This window comes from Anoplopoma fimbria, chromosome 16 (genome assembly GCF_027596085.1).
Source record: "Anoplopoma fimbria isolate UVic2021 breed Golden Eagle Sablefish chromosome 16, Afim_UVic_2022, whole genome shotgun sequence".
Taxonomy (NCBI): domain Eukaryota; kingdom Metazoa; phylum Chordata; class Actinopteri; order Perciformes; family Anoplopomatidae; genus Anoplopoma; species Anoplopoma fimbria.
In genome coordinates, this window is record NC_072464.1 from 11340682 (window position 1) to 11356178 (window position 15497).

At 38.3% G+C, this 15497-nt stretch overlaps 2 protein-coding genes across 2 annotated transcripts; one reads left to right on the forward strand and one right to left on the reverse strand.

The window, feature by feature from the left end:
• Window positions 1-572: 572 nt before the first annotated feature.
• On the reverse strand, window positions 573-7475 carry gpr143 (G protein-coupled receptor 143). The gene is made up of 9 exons (XM_054615654.1): window positions 7010-7475; window positions 5778-5887; window positions 5373-5467; window positions 4836-4928; window positions 4548-4657; window positions 4343-4451; window positions 3257-3374; window positions 2905-3157; window positions 573-1229 (listed from the first exon to the last, which is right to left on the reverse strand). The coding sequence occupies exons 1-9, from the start codon at window positions 7263-7265 to the stop codon at window positions 1126-1128; spliced, it is 1248 nt and encodes a 415-aa protein (XP_054471629.1). The 5' UTR covers window positions 7266-7475; the 3' UTR covers window positions 573-1125.
• A 2934-nt stretch (window positions 7476-10409) lies between these two features.
• Window positions 10410-14792, forward strand: LOC129104716 (ankyrin repeat and SOCS box protein 9-like). Its single transcript, XM_054615528.1, has 7 exons — window positions 10410-10662; window positions 10766-10845; window positions 11085-11192; window positions 11713-11863; window positions 12096-12230; window positions 13582-13773; window positions 13923-14792. The coding sequence occupies exons 1-7, from the start codon at window positions 10578-10580 to the stop codon at window positions 14072-14074; spliced, it is 903 nt and encodes a 300-aa protein (XP_054471503.1). The 5' UTR covers window positions 10410-10577; the 3' UTR covers window positions 14075-14792.
• The last annotated feature ends 705 nt before the right edge of the window (window positions 14793-15497 follow it).

A 15497-nucleotide genomic window follows, 5' to 3' on the forward strand; every position in this document is an offset into this window, starting at 1 on the left:
TAAATTTGCCACCATTTTGATTTGCCTTTTTTTTTTTTTTCTGGTCCCTTTTCATTCAACGTCTGCTAGAGCAATGTGAAGTGCACTTTTTGTAATGGTGGGAACAGCAAATGTTCAAATCTTGCTAAAAGTTGAGGGCCAATGTTTTATTTTTTTGTCTTTTTCTTTTATGTCACAATTGGATGTTATTGGGTGGTTCATTGTTTTCTGACTTTTTCATTTTCTGAGAGCCATTATTGTCTGTGTCAGACTGAGAATTGGGCTGTGGGTCGGTGGCCATTCTTGGCATGCTAAGGAGCCTGGTATGGAATAAGTGCTGTGACGGCTACTATCTCTCTTGCACCTGGTCAAGGGTGCAGTCACCTGTTTCCATGACAAAACGTTGAAGTCATTCAGTGTCTCAAATAAATCACTCTATTTTGATATCAGAAACAATGGAGCCTGTGTCTTGAATTCTGTGTTTATCTGAGCACAGCAGTATTTTATTTGTGTGCAACCACTTAAAAACATTAAGAAAATATCACCAACAAAACCTTGACAAATACTTTTGAAATTTAATACAGTATAAAATAGATGTTGTGCAAAAATACAAAGTAGACAACCGGGAATAAAGTAACTTTGTTTAAAAAAAAGAATCTAATTAGCTTATAACATTCTGTTGGGCTTTGAGAGCTTAATGACAAGAGTGCACATCACATAACAACCGCACAATAATTCTGAAAATTTGCCAGGAGACATTTTCTCTCAAGCACATTAGGCATTTTTAAAGGTCAGCCTGTGAGTTAATAATGCAAAAAAGGTAATGTTTGTTCTGTTGACTGACTGCTACAAGAGACAGTGAAGTAGCGTTGGGACTGTTCAGCTGCTGTACAGTTAATGGGTCTGTAATGATACACTTCACTGCAGACAGATTTAATAAGTTTAGGAAGGAATAAAAGGCTTAGCATAAAGAATTAGACTTACTTTGTTGTACCAACTAATGAAATCTCATGACCAGCTAATATCTGGGGGAAATTTCAATGGGATAATAGCGGCTAAGAGGGCACATTCTAAAACAAAGTAGATGAGCAAAAGAAAAATGTCCCACAGGAAAGCAGAGAGATGCAGGTTGCTGATCACCCCCAGCTAGTGCCTCACAGAGTTCTCCAAGGATTCTCCATCAGCGTCTAAATCCTCATAGTCTCGTAGATCGCTGGAAATGTGGATTTCAACTGTACTAGACTCTGAACCTAGCAAGACAAAATAGGGGTAGATTACTGGGTGTTACTGGACATGACACCTTCACAGTTAGAACTGCTTATCTCCTGAGATATTGATCTTGCATTTATACATCCCTCCTACAAAAATGTGAATTTGTTTTGATTCACAAATGCATTTTGGGAAAATAATTGCAAATGCAGTCTTGAATGTACATTTTTGTAACGTATTGCATTTTAGAATCGTGCCAAATGTTTTTTGAATATTCTCTTTTTTTGCTATACAATCAATGCTATACAAATAAATGAAAAACAAAATAACTCCTTTAAAAAAAATCCACTTTATTTCTAAAGACACTGAATGGTGACACAAAACACTGATCAGCCTTTTACGTACATGTGATCCACATTGTGCACAAACAAAATTGTATAAAATGGTATAAAGTTCTTTACAAAATCATCCAAAACACATTTAATAGTATCTTAACAGGCTTTTTGTCATCGCAGACGTTTTCACATGTCATAGTAGGAAAAGTGCAGGTGCATCTATTATCTTTAACAAAGTCTGGGTTGTGTTCAAGTGTCCAGGTAAACCGTGACAGTGAGCCAACATGCAAAATACCAGGACCCTGAAACTGAAGCAGCTTTACGAACCCCAGCCGTCATTAGTTTTACTATTCACATCTGTGCTTTTCCTGCTGTGACATGTCAAAATGTCCTGTGTGAAAATGGCCTATGTCATCACTCAGTGTTATTAGAAAGAGTTCATAAATATTGACATTTCTATCCAGTAAATGCAAATCACTGTTCAATATTCACTCAGTTACTAGTTTATTAGATACACCTAGCTAAACCTAAAGCGGTCTAATACAACTGTCCTGCAATAAATCCTGCCTTAAAAGTTATACTGTTAGGTGTTCCCCATAATTATATCATAGAGGGTAAACTCAATATTCAAAAACCTCTCAGTATAATATAAAACAATTCAACAGCACAACAAACTTTATCTTCAAAAATGACTAAAAAGTTCTAATAGTTTCAACAAACACTGAACACTTTACCTTCATGAGGATTTATTGCAGGGCTGCTTTAGTGTTAGCTAGGTGTCTCCAGCACTCTGGCAACTGATGCATTTTACCTGCTTCATCTACATGTTCAACAGCTTTGCCACTTGCTCTCTGCTTATCATCTTATGCATATCAATAATGACACTTAAGGCTCTATGTGATAGCTTGGCACAATTGCAGCACCTTTAACAGAAGGTCAGATTCTTAACCATTATGAAGTTGCATGGTAAAAAAATAAAAACACGCCCTGCCAGGTGGATTAGCAAACAAATGGAACATGGTAGCGACACTGTTTTCTGTGTTCAAAATGCAATACTGGTTTAAAAAGTTATTTTAATATTTAAAAAATCATCGCAGGGAGTTTAAACCTTATCCTGGTCAATGTCTCCAGAGCTTTGCCACTGATGTTAATTTAATCACCATGATGAAAAATAAACCTTTTCCACTTCAGTGGATGATATCATTCTATAATGATATCATTCTATAATGATGTCATCCAAAATAAAAGACATACTACATTTAAAGAGGAGGCAGTCCAGCCAATCAGCAGACACCATGCACCATACAGGATGCTAATGCTTTGTAGCTTCACCATCCCTGATATACAGGGGAGTTGTTACTGCCACTGAAATCCCAATTACCTTCTGAGAGGACGCTGATGGCGTCGGAGTGGTGCTGCCCGTTGCTCATGTTCTTCTTGGATTCCTGGACATGACTCTGGTAGAGCAGAGTAGTTCCCACCAGGGGATTATTGCCTGCTGTGTTTGGCACTGAAGTAGAAATGGAGTCCCAGGCCAGCTCCCTCCTCCGCTGCAATCTGAAGTCAACGTCAAAGCCTGTCCAGCCATGAAAGGCCAGAGTGTTGAGGAAAGCTTGCATGGGGTTCAGGATACCCTGAAAGAGAGAAAAAAATGCAGGATAATTCAAAGTGTTAGACTTTGATAAAAAAAAACTAGCGCTCTTCATTCCCTGTGTTAATGTTTTTTAACCCACCATGATAAACCATGTGATGAGGGCTGCGTTTCTGATATTCCTGAAACTGTTTTCATTGATGTCTGTCTGCATCTCCAGGTAGAAGAGGAGGCTCTCATTGATGATGTTGGGAATCCAGCTAAAACATCAACATGCCTCATTAGCTTTTGACAAATCTCTCTCAATAAGACTTTAAATTGGACGAAAAAAACAACAAGACAACAAATTTTCTTTCATCAAATGAATACGCATCTCCAGCTCTAAATATTCTGTGGACTACCATATGACTTTCATGAATCTGCCTTGTGAGAGCCACGATGCGAGTCACACTAGATTATCTCAGTTACACTATATCATAAGCGTACAAATCATATAAGTAATGGTTAAATAATGCAGCGTGACTCATGATGCGTTAATGCATGAATTAATGCAGGATGCATCGTGAATCTCTGTTGCTCACTATTAACAAACAATCCAATTGACTATGACTTCATGTGATTAGTTCACACTTTTTTTTGAAAGTTAATTAAGTTTTTACGTTAATTTATATTCAACCAAATAAAATAAAAAAAGGAAACATGATTCATATGGTTCTTTAAGGAAGTAGTGCAACATTTTGGGAACTATGCTTATTAACAAACAATGTGTAAAAGCCACATGTTGTGGTTTAACGAGGTGTTATGTGCCGCATAATATTTCTTGGCCAGGCGCGCTAACTTCCTGGAGACTTGTTGTCGTTGTGAGGTTTGCCAGTCAACCCACAAACTAAGACTCAAGGAATTTAGTAAGAGTGGCAAAGAGGGTCTTGCACATAACCACAGTTAAACAACAGCGTGTTGTTTTTACTCTTAGGTTTTTATATGGATTAAACAAAACAAGATATAAAGTGTTAATTAAGCTTTAGTGGTGCTGGTTGGGGGATTTCATCACCTTTAAAAGTGCTAAGCTTAGCCAACGTTCTACAGCTGCTGACTGACACCACTCTCATGTCTGTAAAGTAAATATGAAGCTACAATCTTCTAATTCTCAGCAAGAGTAATTAAATGTAATCCCAGAAATGTCCTTTTCCTTTATGTTCATCCCTTTGATAAAAAAACGGTAACTTACCAAATACAGAACACCAGCATTATTTTAAAGAAGCGTATTTTTATCTCATTGGCCAGCCGTCTTTCATTTTCTGTGTAGATTCCTTGTCGTCCTTTTAGCAAAGATGTCACTAGATTGGAAGGATAAGAGAGGTGGATATATTAAAGCCTGTGTGCATTCGTAAGAAAACATTTGACATAGAGGGATTGGAGAGCAAGGAACTGACCTGCAGATATGGTCCGATTGAAGAAGACAGGATTGGCTACAAGGACGAGCAGCATTGGGGCGTATGTGGTGACATAGTGTGGGATAGCGTGCTGGAGGCCTTGTTCACAGCTGCACAGAAAAGGCAACATAACAATGAAATGAGCTTTTGGAATCACAGCTCTACTGTGCTAAACAGAGATGCTATCATCATTGACAAAATCCTTTGCTGGCTCTGGCAGGAGAAAAGACAGTGAAAGACATTAAAGGTGCTTGACGGTGCATCTAAATGAACAACAAAGCGTCTTACTCAGAGATGGATGGGTAGTAGAGCATGGCCACTCCTTCAACACACAACAGCACAGCCAGACCCCATGTAATCATGTGGTAGAGGATAATGGTGCTGATGGGGAAAGAAGGCAGTCATGAGACTGACCTCACAACACATGCTGCAGCTCTTTATCTCGAGGTTTTTTTTTTTGTTTTTTTTTTTTTTTTTTTTACAAATGTACCACACGCACTTGACAGGGAATGTTAGCCCATTGAAATAAAAGAAATGTGTAAAAAATCTGACTCAAATGGCAGCCTCAGACAAACTTGGTGCTCCTTGAGGAAATGCTTTCTCTACAACAAAATTCAAACTTGTACGAGAGAGTTTTTCAAATGGATTCATGTGAGAAGAAGCACTACATCTATAGCACAAATTGAACATAAGTGAGAAGAAGATGTTTTACACATTCTGCTTGTTGTAAATGACACATTCTCAGATCTGTTTAAAGCTCTGGTTCTACAGGAGGAGATGTTGAGGTGATAATGAATCGTAGATGGAAGGTGAGGCTCAGATCACCTGATTCCTGCAGATGTTTTCACAACTAGGAAGACGTCAACAGCATAACAAAAGGTCCACCAAAAAGAAGCGCTGAAAAACAACTGTATCCACATCTGCAACACATAAATGAGATACAATACACTTAGTGTAGAGGTCATATGATAATTCTGATAATAAGAAGCATGAGTCATTGTGCCCTGCTGCACTGTGATCTGTGACTCGGCAGTTTGAAGAGACATAACAGTGATGTTTGTTGAGCATGCATGGAATTTCGCAGGATCATGTATGATTAACAGTATAATGTGTTTGATTTTCCGCTATAGTCCCTTAGTGTCATCTGTCAAGCATAACGTCACATGGTGCATTTACTGGCACAAAGGCTTAACTGAACTGTGAAGCTTTGTCAAAGAGCATCATACATACTGCACTGCCAACACAGAAGGCCTCAGGCCAGACATCAGTGCTGTTGGCCACTGAGATGCTGTCAATGATGTTCGGCAGGCCCAGCCAGACAGAGGACCTTACAATGATACCTGGAGGAAGGAAAACAACACGTGATCTCTTATTGTTAACTGCAACACAATAGACAAATCCTGTTTCACCAGGAAAAAGGAGCAAACACCCCCAAAAAATGAGTCTGGTTTCAATTAACATTTAAGCATCATTTCATTCTGTATTATTAGGTGTGTTCATAATTAGATTCAGTCATGGGAGTCCTTTTAATAGCAGCTTTATGTCATGGAAATATGAACCAACTCCAGGTGTGTTTTATAAGGGTGTTTCCATTTCCTACAAGAGACTCCTCACTGTGGGGTGGAAAAATAGGGAGCTCTCCCAGAAACTTAATGTGATGCAGACGACATGCTGTTCTCTGTTTGTATTTGTTTTTAAACTGTGTCAGGGGTGTGCTTCAAGCAGTTAGGTTGCAGTGGAAGATGAATCTCGCTGGGCACTAACTACACAGCAATACATGACTTCATCTGCCTCATCTTTCACCAAGCACAGAGGCAAAGTGATGAATGAGCAGCTTAAGTCTTTACTTTGGTTGTGATGCAGTTTAACAATCTGAAAATAATCAGCAGCCTTTTGTAGGTTATTAAGTGTGTAACTATTGCTTGCTTTAAGAACAATGCTGCATTCAGATCAACAAAACGGGTTTGCAGTGGTTAGGAGTCATTCATGACTCACATGAGAGGATCGTGATTCATTCTTTGGGTTTGTAATAAGCAGCTTCAGAACTAAACATTTTAAATGCATCCGTTTTGTCAGAATTTATCAGGGTCTTTACTTAGATTTATTTAAACATTTTTTGTTTATACTTAGTTTTCCATTTGAAAAAAAGAGAGGGCATTCTACCAACCTGTAACATTGACCCAACATGTTGCAAAAACTCATGTATTATTATGATTGATTTATACCAAAAAAATCACCTTTTAATTCTTTTTTTTGGCAGACACATTACATTTTTTTCCATATCTGTACAAACTTTTTGTTTGATGTTTTCACTCTGTTTGCACACAGGCAGATATAGTGCAACAATAGGGTTAAAAACAACATATGTTCGTGCGTAATTAAATCCAGCAAGCAGCTCCACGTCGTATAACTTTCTCTCAGCTGGGATAAGAAGAAGGCCTATACAGGAATGAGCTCTTTACCTGTGCATCCCAGGATGTCACATATACTGATGATGAACAATATCCGTGAGGAGGACGCGGGCCGTGGCAGCGGGTACTGGCCCAGTCTCCTGTATCCTTTGCGTTTGGGCAGAATTTGGAGAACAGCGAACAGGAGGCTGAGAGTCGCGCTTCCCAACCCCAAAGCAGCGAACAGGACCGGCTGGAAGGTGACCACGAACTCCGTCGCTGCGTCTCTGTTCGGGCAGCAGAACGTCTCCAGACGCGGGGATGCCATGACGGAGCGGAGGGGTGGAAGTTATGGAGGACAGAGGAGGAAAGCGGGCTGAAGACGGTGATCAGGAGAAGGAAGAGAAAGACAAGAGAAAGGGAGAGGAAATGGTTGAGTGTACATGAGCCGACTAAGAAATCACGCGGTGGAATCATCATGTGCTTCCATTTAATCCCTGCAGTTGTAGCTTAACTGTGCCACAATACAAGAAACCGACAATGGACTGTTGTGTGATTTAGGTCTCAGGTATGAGTTCAGCTGCTGGATAGTTTTATTAGTTTACACATCTACAGTAATTTGCTGTACTTGGCCTGTTCTGTGTCCCTGACTTATATATATATATATATATATATATATTTTTTTTTTAATGTAATAATCATAATATATTCTGTAAATGTAGAAACTGTATACTGTTTTATTATAGCAAAACTCAATCAATCAATAAACCACACACTTCATTTGTTAGCTAAAAGGGAAACTGGTAATGCAGCAGAAAACAGAAACACCAGATAGAAACACAAATCACCTAAATATTAACATCATAATTACAATATAGAGATAAAACAACATGTTAAACAATTAAAGACTAATTCAAGTTATCAATAAAAATCATACACTATTTGTTTTTTAGATTCTGAATGGGTAGCCTATATTTGGCTGAAGTTAAAGCCCACCTATCCGTCCCTTTAAGATCACTGTGTGGTTGTAATCTGGGACACATAACATGAATACATGGAGCCTTCTGGAGGTGATGTGGGCCAAACTGAAACATCAGCAATTGGAGATCTACTCAATAACCCTGGCGAATAACAGCACAAATGATCCAGTGTTATGCATTAATAAATGTGCACAAGCGGATGTAAAAGACTGATTTACAAGTTGAATCCAGAGACGAGCAAAGTATGTTGTTTCATCAATCTTTTAAACTGACACATTTGTACTTGAACATATGACGAAATATCGCCCATGGCTCCCCAAACAGCAGCATAAACAATGTCCTGCTTCCTCTATGTGGCAATAATGAAAATGACAGATCTGATGCATTTTGCACGAACAGTCATGACTGTTCGTGCAAAATGCATCAGATCTGTCATTTTCATTATCCCATCCTCAGATTCACAATAAAAAACGATAACATTTGGTGTCCTTTGCTTGCAAAGTTTATCTGAGACTTGCACCCGGATAAAGAGTCTATACCTGATATCATTTCCCTCATAATATATATGCAGCAGACGTCCAGCACGTCAAGGCAGAGGTCATGGCAGCTGCTGGAGCGGCTTGCTTGGACAAAGATCTGAGAAAACGGGAGGACATTTGAGGCAGATTTATTTGGGAAACAAAGCATCAAGGGCTTTCATTATTCATTACCACAGAGAGGGCATTCATTGAGTTTATACAATGGCATTCTGATCCATATGCACCTACTCTGACAAGGCACAAAGTCAATTGTATGGCAAGCTTGTAGCCTGCTGCCAGGGATTAACAACTCCCTGAGGAACACGGTCAGTATCAACAAACGTCTGCACTCTGCTGCTGCCCTCTGCTGGTCTGCACAGAATCTGATCGTAGCTCCCAAAGCACAGCAGATATTGCTGCTGATGTACATTTGGGAATTGCTGTGTACTGAAAGATTAAGCTACAACCATTACACATTGTTGTATTGTATTTATGGATCATGAAGCGCGGCCTGTAGCCTGATTAAATTACCACATGGGATGGATAACACATACTCATAACACAGCTGTTAGAAGTGGATTTATTTTATTCTTAGAAGTTGCGTGGGAACTTAATTCTCTGTAAGGGAAGTCAGAGGTCAGATTAGTTTATTGCCAGAGCTATAGGGATTCAGTGTTTTACTCGAGGACACTGAAGCAGAGCATGTTGGTGCTGAACCCTTCCTCTTGACTTTAAGGAAGGTTCTGTCTTATTATAAGGCCACTCACTCAAATGCTTTTAAGACTGAAATATAAGTGGATTTCCTGTTTTTTACAAAGCAAGCCACTAGATTATCTTGAATTAGTTTACTTTGACTACATAGCATTAAGAAAACTTTTATTCTTGGGATTTTTTAATGTTTTTCTTTCACTGTTATTTTAGCAAAATTAAACGACAAAGAGGGAAACAATGTAAGGATGCTCATTTTAAGAATACTTAAACATCCCCTTCTGCCAAGTTCTTAGAATAAATGACTTTGCTTTGAATAATAATTTGGATATGTTCGATAAATACTTGATAAAACACTACAAAAGTACTTTCTTGAATTCATTTTTTAAATCTTTACTTGTTTTCCCTCTTTTAAAACCCAGAACCTGTGAATATGCAAATATTTAGTGTTTCAAAAGTTAAACTGCTACCACAAGGCACAATGCACCCTACTTCACTGAAAATAGGTTTCTAGTAGTGATGCCACAAAATCATCCAAATTGAACTCTGATAGCAAAACCTTCCTCCTTCCTTGCAAATTTCCCCGCTGCGGGACTAATAAAGGATTATCTTATCTTATCTTATCTTCAGCAGATGAATGTGAAAACGGCCTTCTAGAGTCAAACTCTGCACACACATCATTCACAGTTAAGAGCAAACATCTAAGTGAACAAGTAAAACAGGTTTTCGACTGATGGGGGACTATAAATGTGTGGAAATAAAAATGTGACATCTGTACAGTGGCAGTGTCATTGCTACAGCCCATTAAAAAACTATTTAAAGTAAAGCAACTATACTTTTTTTTATAAATTAACAGATTTCCGTGAAAATCCAGCTAAAGCCATAAAATTGAAGAATCGCCTATAAAACAGGTTTTATCAGTGGAAAAAGTACTGCTGTGTTATTAAATCAGGCACAATGGGAAGAAATATAAGCATATGGTATATATTTAAATGTAGGAACTCATTAATGTAATACTTAACTGTGGAGCAGAACTTTATACATGCAGATTAATTCATTTCCCTTTTACTCATCTTCAACCGACTGGACGCCGCCCATCTCCTGCTAGAGAGGACGGGTGTGGCGGTACGGTGTCAAATTACACTCAAATTACAGACCTGCTCAACAGGCCCCACTCCCTCTGCACCTTCATTGGTTGGTTCCAAACGTTTCATTCAACCACCCTGTTTCCTGCAGGCAAATACTTTGTCAAAGAGGAAATGACATCACAGCACCAAGACCAGCCACAAAAACACTGAAAACAGATGAGGACCAAATGTGTTTCAGATGTCTTTTGACTTTGGGTGGCGCGCACAGTTCAGCCTCTGTTGCAAAAAACCCATGAGGCAAAACAACCCGGCCATAAAAACAGCTTTTTGGACGACACTGTGAAGTATGTCTGCCAGACACAAAGAGACTCCCCGAGACACTACATGTCAAAGTGGAGCTGCAGTTTTTTTCTCAAACTCTTTGATGAGTGGTGAGTAGCTAAAGGCATCATATGCTGACACTGCAGCCGGAGAATGTTTTACCATGTCATTTTAATGCATATTCATGTCTTTTATGTCACGTCTTCACTTAAGATTCTGAATCAGACTGGTCCCCAATACACGATGCTGCCTTAAATGGACGTGTCCTCACTCTGCAGAGACTCATTGCTCAGGTAATGTTTATTGACACTCTGTGGGTTACATAATACTGCACAAATCATTATGACATGCCATTTATCCATTCAGAAAACGTTTTGTTGCTTGAAAATCATCATAATGATCATATTGAGAACATAATGTCCTAATGTTGTGAACATTGTGTCATTTTGTTGTGAATATTGGCGCTAAACTTTAAACATGCATCGACTACACATGTTTCTGTGACTCTACATTTGTTGTGCATTGCTCACAGGGTACATGTGTTAATCTGAACACTCTGGACCAGGTTTCTCCCCTCCATGGAGCATGTTTACAAGGTCACGTGGCTTGCGCCAAGCTTCTGGTGGAAAACGGTGCAAATGTCAGTAAGGCATCATTGTTGTAGATACAACTAACCTCAAGACGATCCCAAATGAAGACAATATGTTTTGTGCCTTTCTTTGAAAGGAACTCCTAAATCCTGCTCTAGTCTAGTTAAGAGAAAAACCTGATCAATTATTGCTGGGTTTAACTTTGTTTTGGTTCACATCAGTAAGAGATTAACCCAACACAGACAAATGAGCATGCAGCAACATCCACTTGAACGCGCAATAACACATTAACAAACACAAATCTGCTGATACAAAGTCTGTCTGTGAATCCAGTACATTGACTGTTTAATAGCAGATCAACCATAAATAAATAAATGAAATCAAATTTCTTTGCCCCGTTAAAGGTCCATTACATTTCATGACTGTATCTCATTTAAATTATTGTCACTTTACGTACACTTGCTAAAAATAAGATTTCTTTTGACTTATTTATTTATAATTCTGACTTTTAATGATTTTTGTGGAGAATTTCGAGTGAATTGTCTCAAAAATAATACCTACCCTTGGCAGGTCAACAGTTCAACGATTGATGGACAAACTCCCCTGTCAGAGGCTTGTGCCCGCGGTCATGTGACCTGCGTATCGCTGCTCCTTCAAAATGGGGCAACTCCCCTGGGAACAACCCAAACCAGCTCTGCAATCCACAGGGCTGCAGCCAAAGGTTAGAGGTCCCATTCCACTGCATATACCAAGATAATCTATGCTGAACCAGCTTTGTCAGTCACTACAAAATGCACAGAGAGTGCCAAAACATCAGAAAATGTCTTAGAAATGTATAATGTATATATAAAAAAAAAGATTGCATATTCTTGGCAGGGAAGTGTGAGCAGGTTTGAAAGCACATCCTTTAAAGTACATCACCTCACATTGTGATGATTCTGTTGACTCTGTAGGTCATTCAGAGTGCATCGAGCCTCTTGTTCAGCACGGTGCCGACGTAGATCAGTATATCGCCCAATTAGGGTTCCCGCTCCACGTCGCCTGCTCAAATCAGCATCTGAGTTCTGTGAGGAAACTGCTTCAACTGGGTAAGAATGCCTTTAGATTTAACATGAACCTTTTCTGTATTCTGACTCCATCAAAGCTCAGTTTGTGGCAAAGGGAAGGGGTTACCACTTCAATAGATTTCCACATATTTGGTTTTAATAGGGTCAGAAACAATGTATGTGCATGAACATGTTAGTAATGCTATCCAAAACCATGACAATTTATTTCCAGCGGTGGAAGAAGTACCAAGATAAATATTCCAGTAAAAGCAATAATACCAAAGAGTAAAATACTTTGTTACAAGTAAAAGCCATTTCAAAATTGCATTTAAGTAAAAGGACAAAAAATATTTCCAGCAAAATGTACTTTAAGTATTTGAAGTAAGGTTACATAATATGCACCATGGTCCCTTTTCTGAGTATTTTATTATTATATAAGGTATATTAACATTATTTCATCTTTATTGTTGATGCATAACGCGTAGCAGCAATTTAATATTAAGATCTTTGATACTACATGCAAAACTGCTGGGTGGTTTAATTTATACAAAAGCACAGGAATGTAAGTAAGTACATATACTGAAGTACAAGTTGGAGGTACTTGTACTATACTGAAATATTTCCATTCCTTTCACTCTATACTTCTAATTTACTATAATTCAGAGGGAAATAATATTCTTTATATCTTTTACTGTACTTTATTTATTTGACAGCTATAGATTTCAGTAACTGAGTTTATAACACATGATGCATTGATTAAACAACCCACCAGTATATAGAATAGTTACAATTAGCTCCACTTAAACCAAAATACCAACTAAAATACTACTAACTAATGTATCAGAAAGAATAATCCACAGATATAATAGCTTTAGTATTTATATTCTGAACACTTCAAATATACTACCAATAATACTCAAATGCTTTTTGACATACCCAGTGCAGGTCTTATATTTGTAATGGAGTACTTCTAAATTGCAATATTGCTACTTTTATGTAAATAGCTAATCAGATGTTTTATTTTAAAAAAACCATAATTTGCCAGATACATGTAAGTTATTAAGTGGTATCAAAAGGGAATCCTAAAATAAAGTACCTCAAAAGTAAAGGTAAATACAGTGCTTGTCAAAAATGAAATGCATGCTATGGTTTACGTAATGTAAAATAAATATTTGTGAGGGCTTTCTGATTTAAATGTATTTATAACCAGAGAGTAAATTAAGTCTAAGTAGGAAATGACCCAAAAATCTTAAATGTTAGCTATAAAGAGGATTAAAGCTGCTCTGTGTGCTGCTGTTGGAGTAGAAACGCTTTAACTGAACTGTCACAGATTCTCCCCACTAGTTATGTAACGTGAGGACATCATCCCTCATTAGTCTCTGCTCTCCTTTAGGTGCCAGTGTGAACAGCAGTGTGTCTGGTGACTCGCCGCTGCACATCGCTGCCAGTCTGTCCAGCCCTGAGATGGTGTCAGTCCTGCTTGACCACGGGGCCGACCGCTGCCTCAGGAACTCAGAGGGCAAACAGCCTCTGGACCTCGCACCACCCAACAGCCTGGTGGAGAGGCTGTTGAGACAAGCAGGAGGTATTCAATCCCATCCAACCAAGTAGACTCACTGTGGGGATTTTTTTTTCACTGTGGCCTTTACAGCCGGCTGATGCCTCGAGCAGTAGCTAATAATCAAAACGTCTCTCTGTCATGGCTCCTGCTTCTCCACCCTGACTCCTGCCCAGGAGCGTCTCCTCTCATGCAGCTGTGCCGGCTCTACATCAGGAGAACTGTGGGCAAGCAGAGACTGTGTGGGATTCACGACCTTCACCTTCCTACAGAAGTGAAACAGTATCTTCTCTACCAATCAGACCCAGGGGGAGATCTAATGCACTGAATAACTTAGCCTTTCCATGTCTGGTTCTGAGCAGTTAACTTCCAGGTCAGTAGGGGGTGTAGTTGCATAATCTTGCAGTGAGAAGACTTCATCATGGCTCACGGTTGTGGTTGTAATTAACTCCAGTTCTCTTAGTGACAGATCTCTGTAAACAAACTGATTCTCAGGATCAATCTGGACTTTTATGTGAAAACTTGGAGCGAGTTTTTATCATTAAGTATTTATAAACCATAAATGACATGCATATTAAAAATGAAAATATGGGCTCAAACGTTGCATCATTAATGTTAAATAAGGTTAACATTCTGAAACAATATTCTTAAGATTACAGAGGCCTCCGTATTCAGCTAATATTTTATATATTGTAGTTTTTGTTTGTTGAAACTGAAGATTCTGTTTTTGATGATTTACCTCTTTTATTTTTTCCTTCAGACCTTTGTCAAATCTTATCCATACCTGGGAGATGTTGTCCCCACAGACTTCTTGAAAATAATGAATGTTGTTCGGTACTTGTATCTGTCATATGTAGCTGGATGGCTGCTAAGTAACAATGACTTCAGTCAGAGATATGAGTGTAGATAACATGTAACTATGAGTCAGCATCCACTCACACAAACTACCAGAGGTTTGTGTGAGTTTATTTATTTTACCTCTTCCATCATGTTTTTAATTTCATATAAAATTTCTGTTCTAATTTTGTTTCAAGTGTTGCTTTTGATTGGGAATCACTAAATCAAACATTATTAAACACTGATAAAAATTGTTTTCATCCAGTTGTTTGTATCGTGTATAGTTTATGGCTATTTAAAACACGCACTGTTTGATTACAGATTAAAAGATTATGTTTAAAAAGAGACGAAATACATAAATGTATCTGCATATTGACTAAAGGAATATGTTTTTCACTCACTGTAGAAGCAAAGAATCTAATGGTCTCTGGTTTGTGGTTATACACAGGATATGTTGCGATATTATGCAAACAATTCTGTGAATAATCAGCTGTTTCCTCAAAATGAGACATGCATGGCTCATCAAGCAAACAATAAAAACCTCACATGCAAACTACATACATTCAGAAAGAGACAAAACACATCATATATAAAAAGGTTATAGCCTATTTTCCCTTAAAGCTCAGTTCAAATGAGCTTCATACAGTCTTACATCAGCGTAAAAATATCTGCAAACCTCCACTTTTCAGACTGACACAAGGAAGAACATTGAAGTGAAGAATCAGGCATTTACAAGTCCATGTTCTTGTTGTGTTCACCTACTTATATTAACCAGAGGAGGAGAAATGGCCCTGCAACAAAGACAACTCAGTGATCTAAACAATTCCTCATTCCCATTAATTCAGACGATAGAAACTAAAAATTACAATGTTGTATTTAGGTCACTTCTTCTTTCCATCGACCAAATCTAGTAT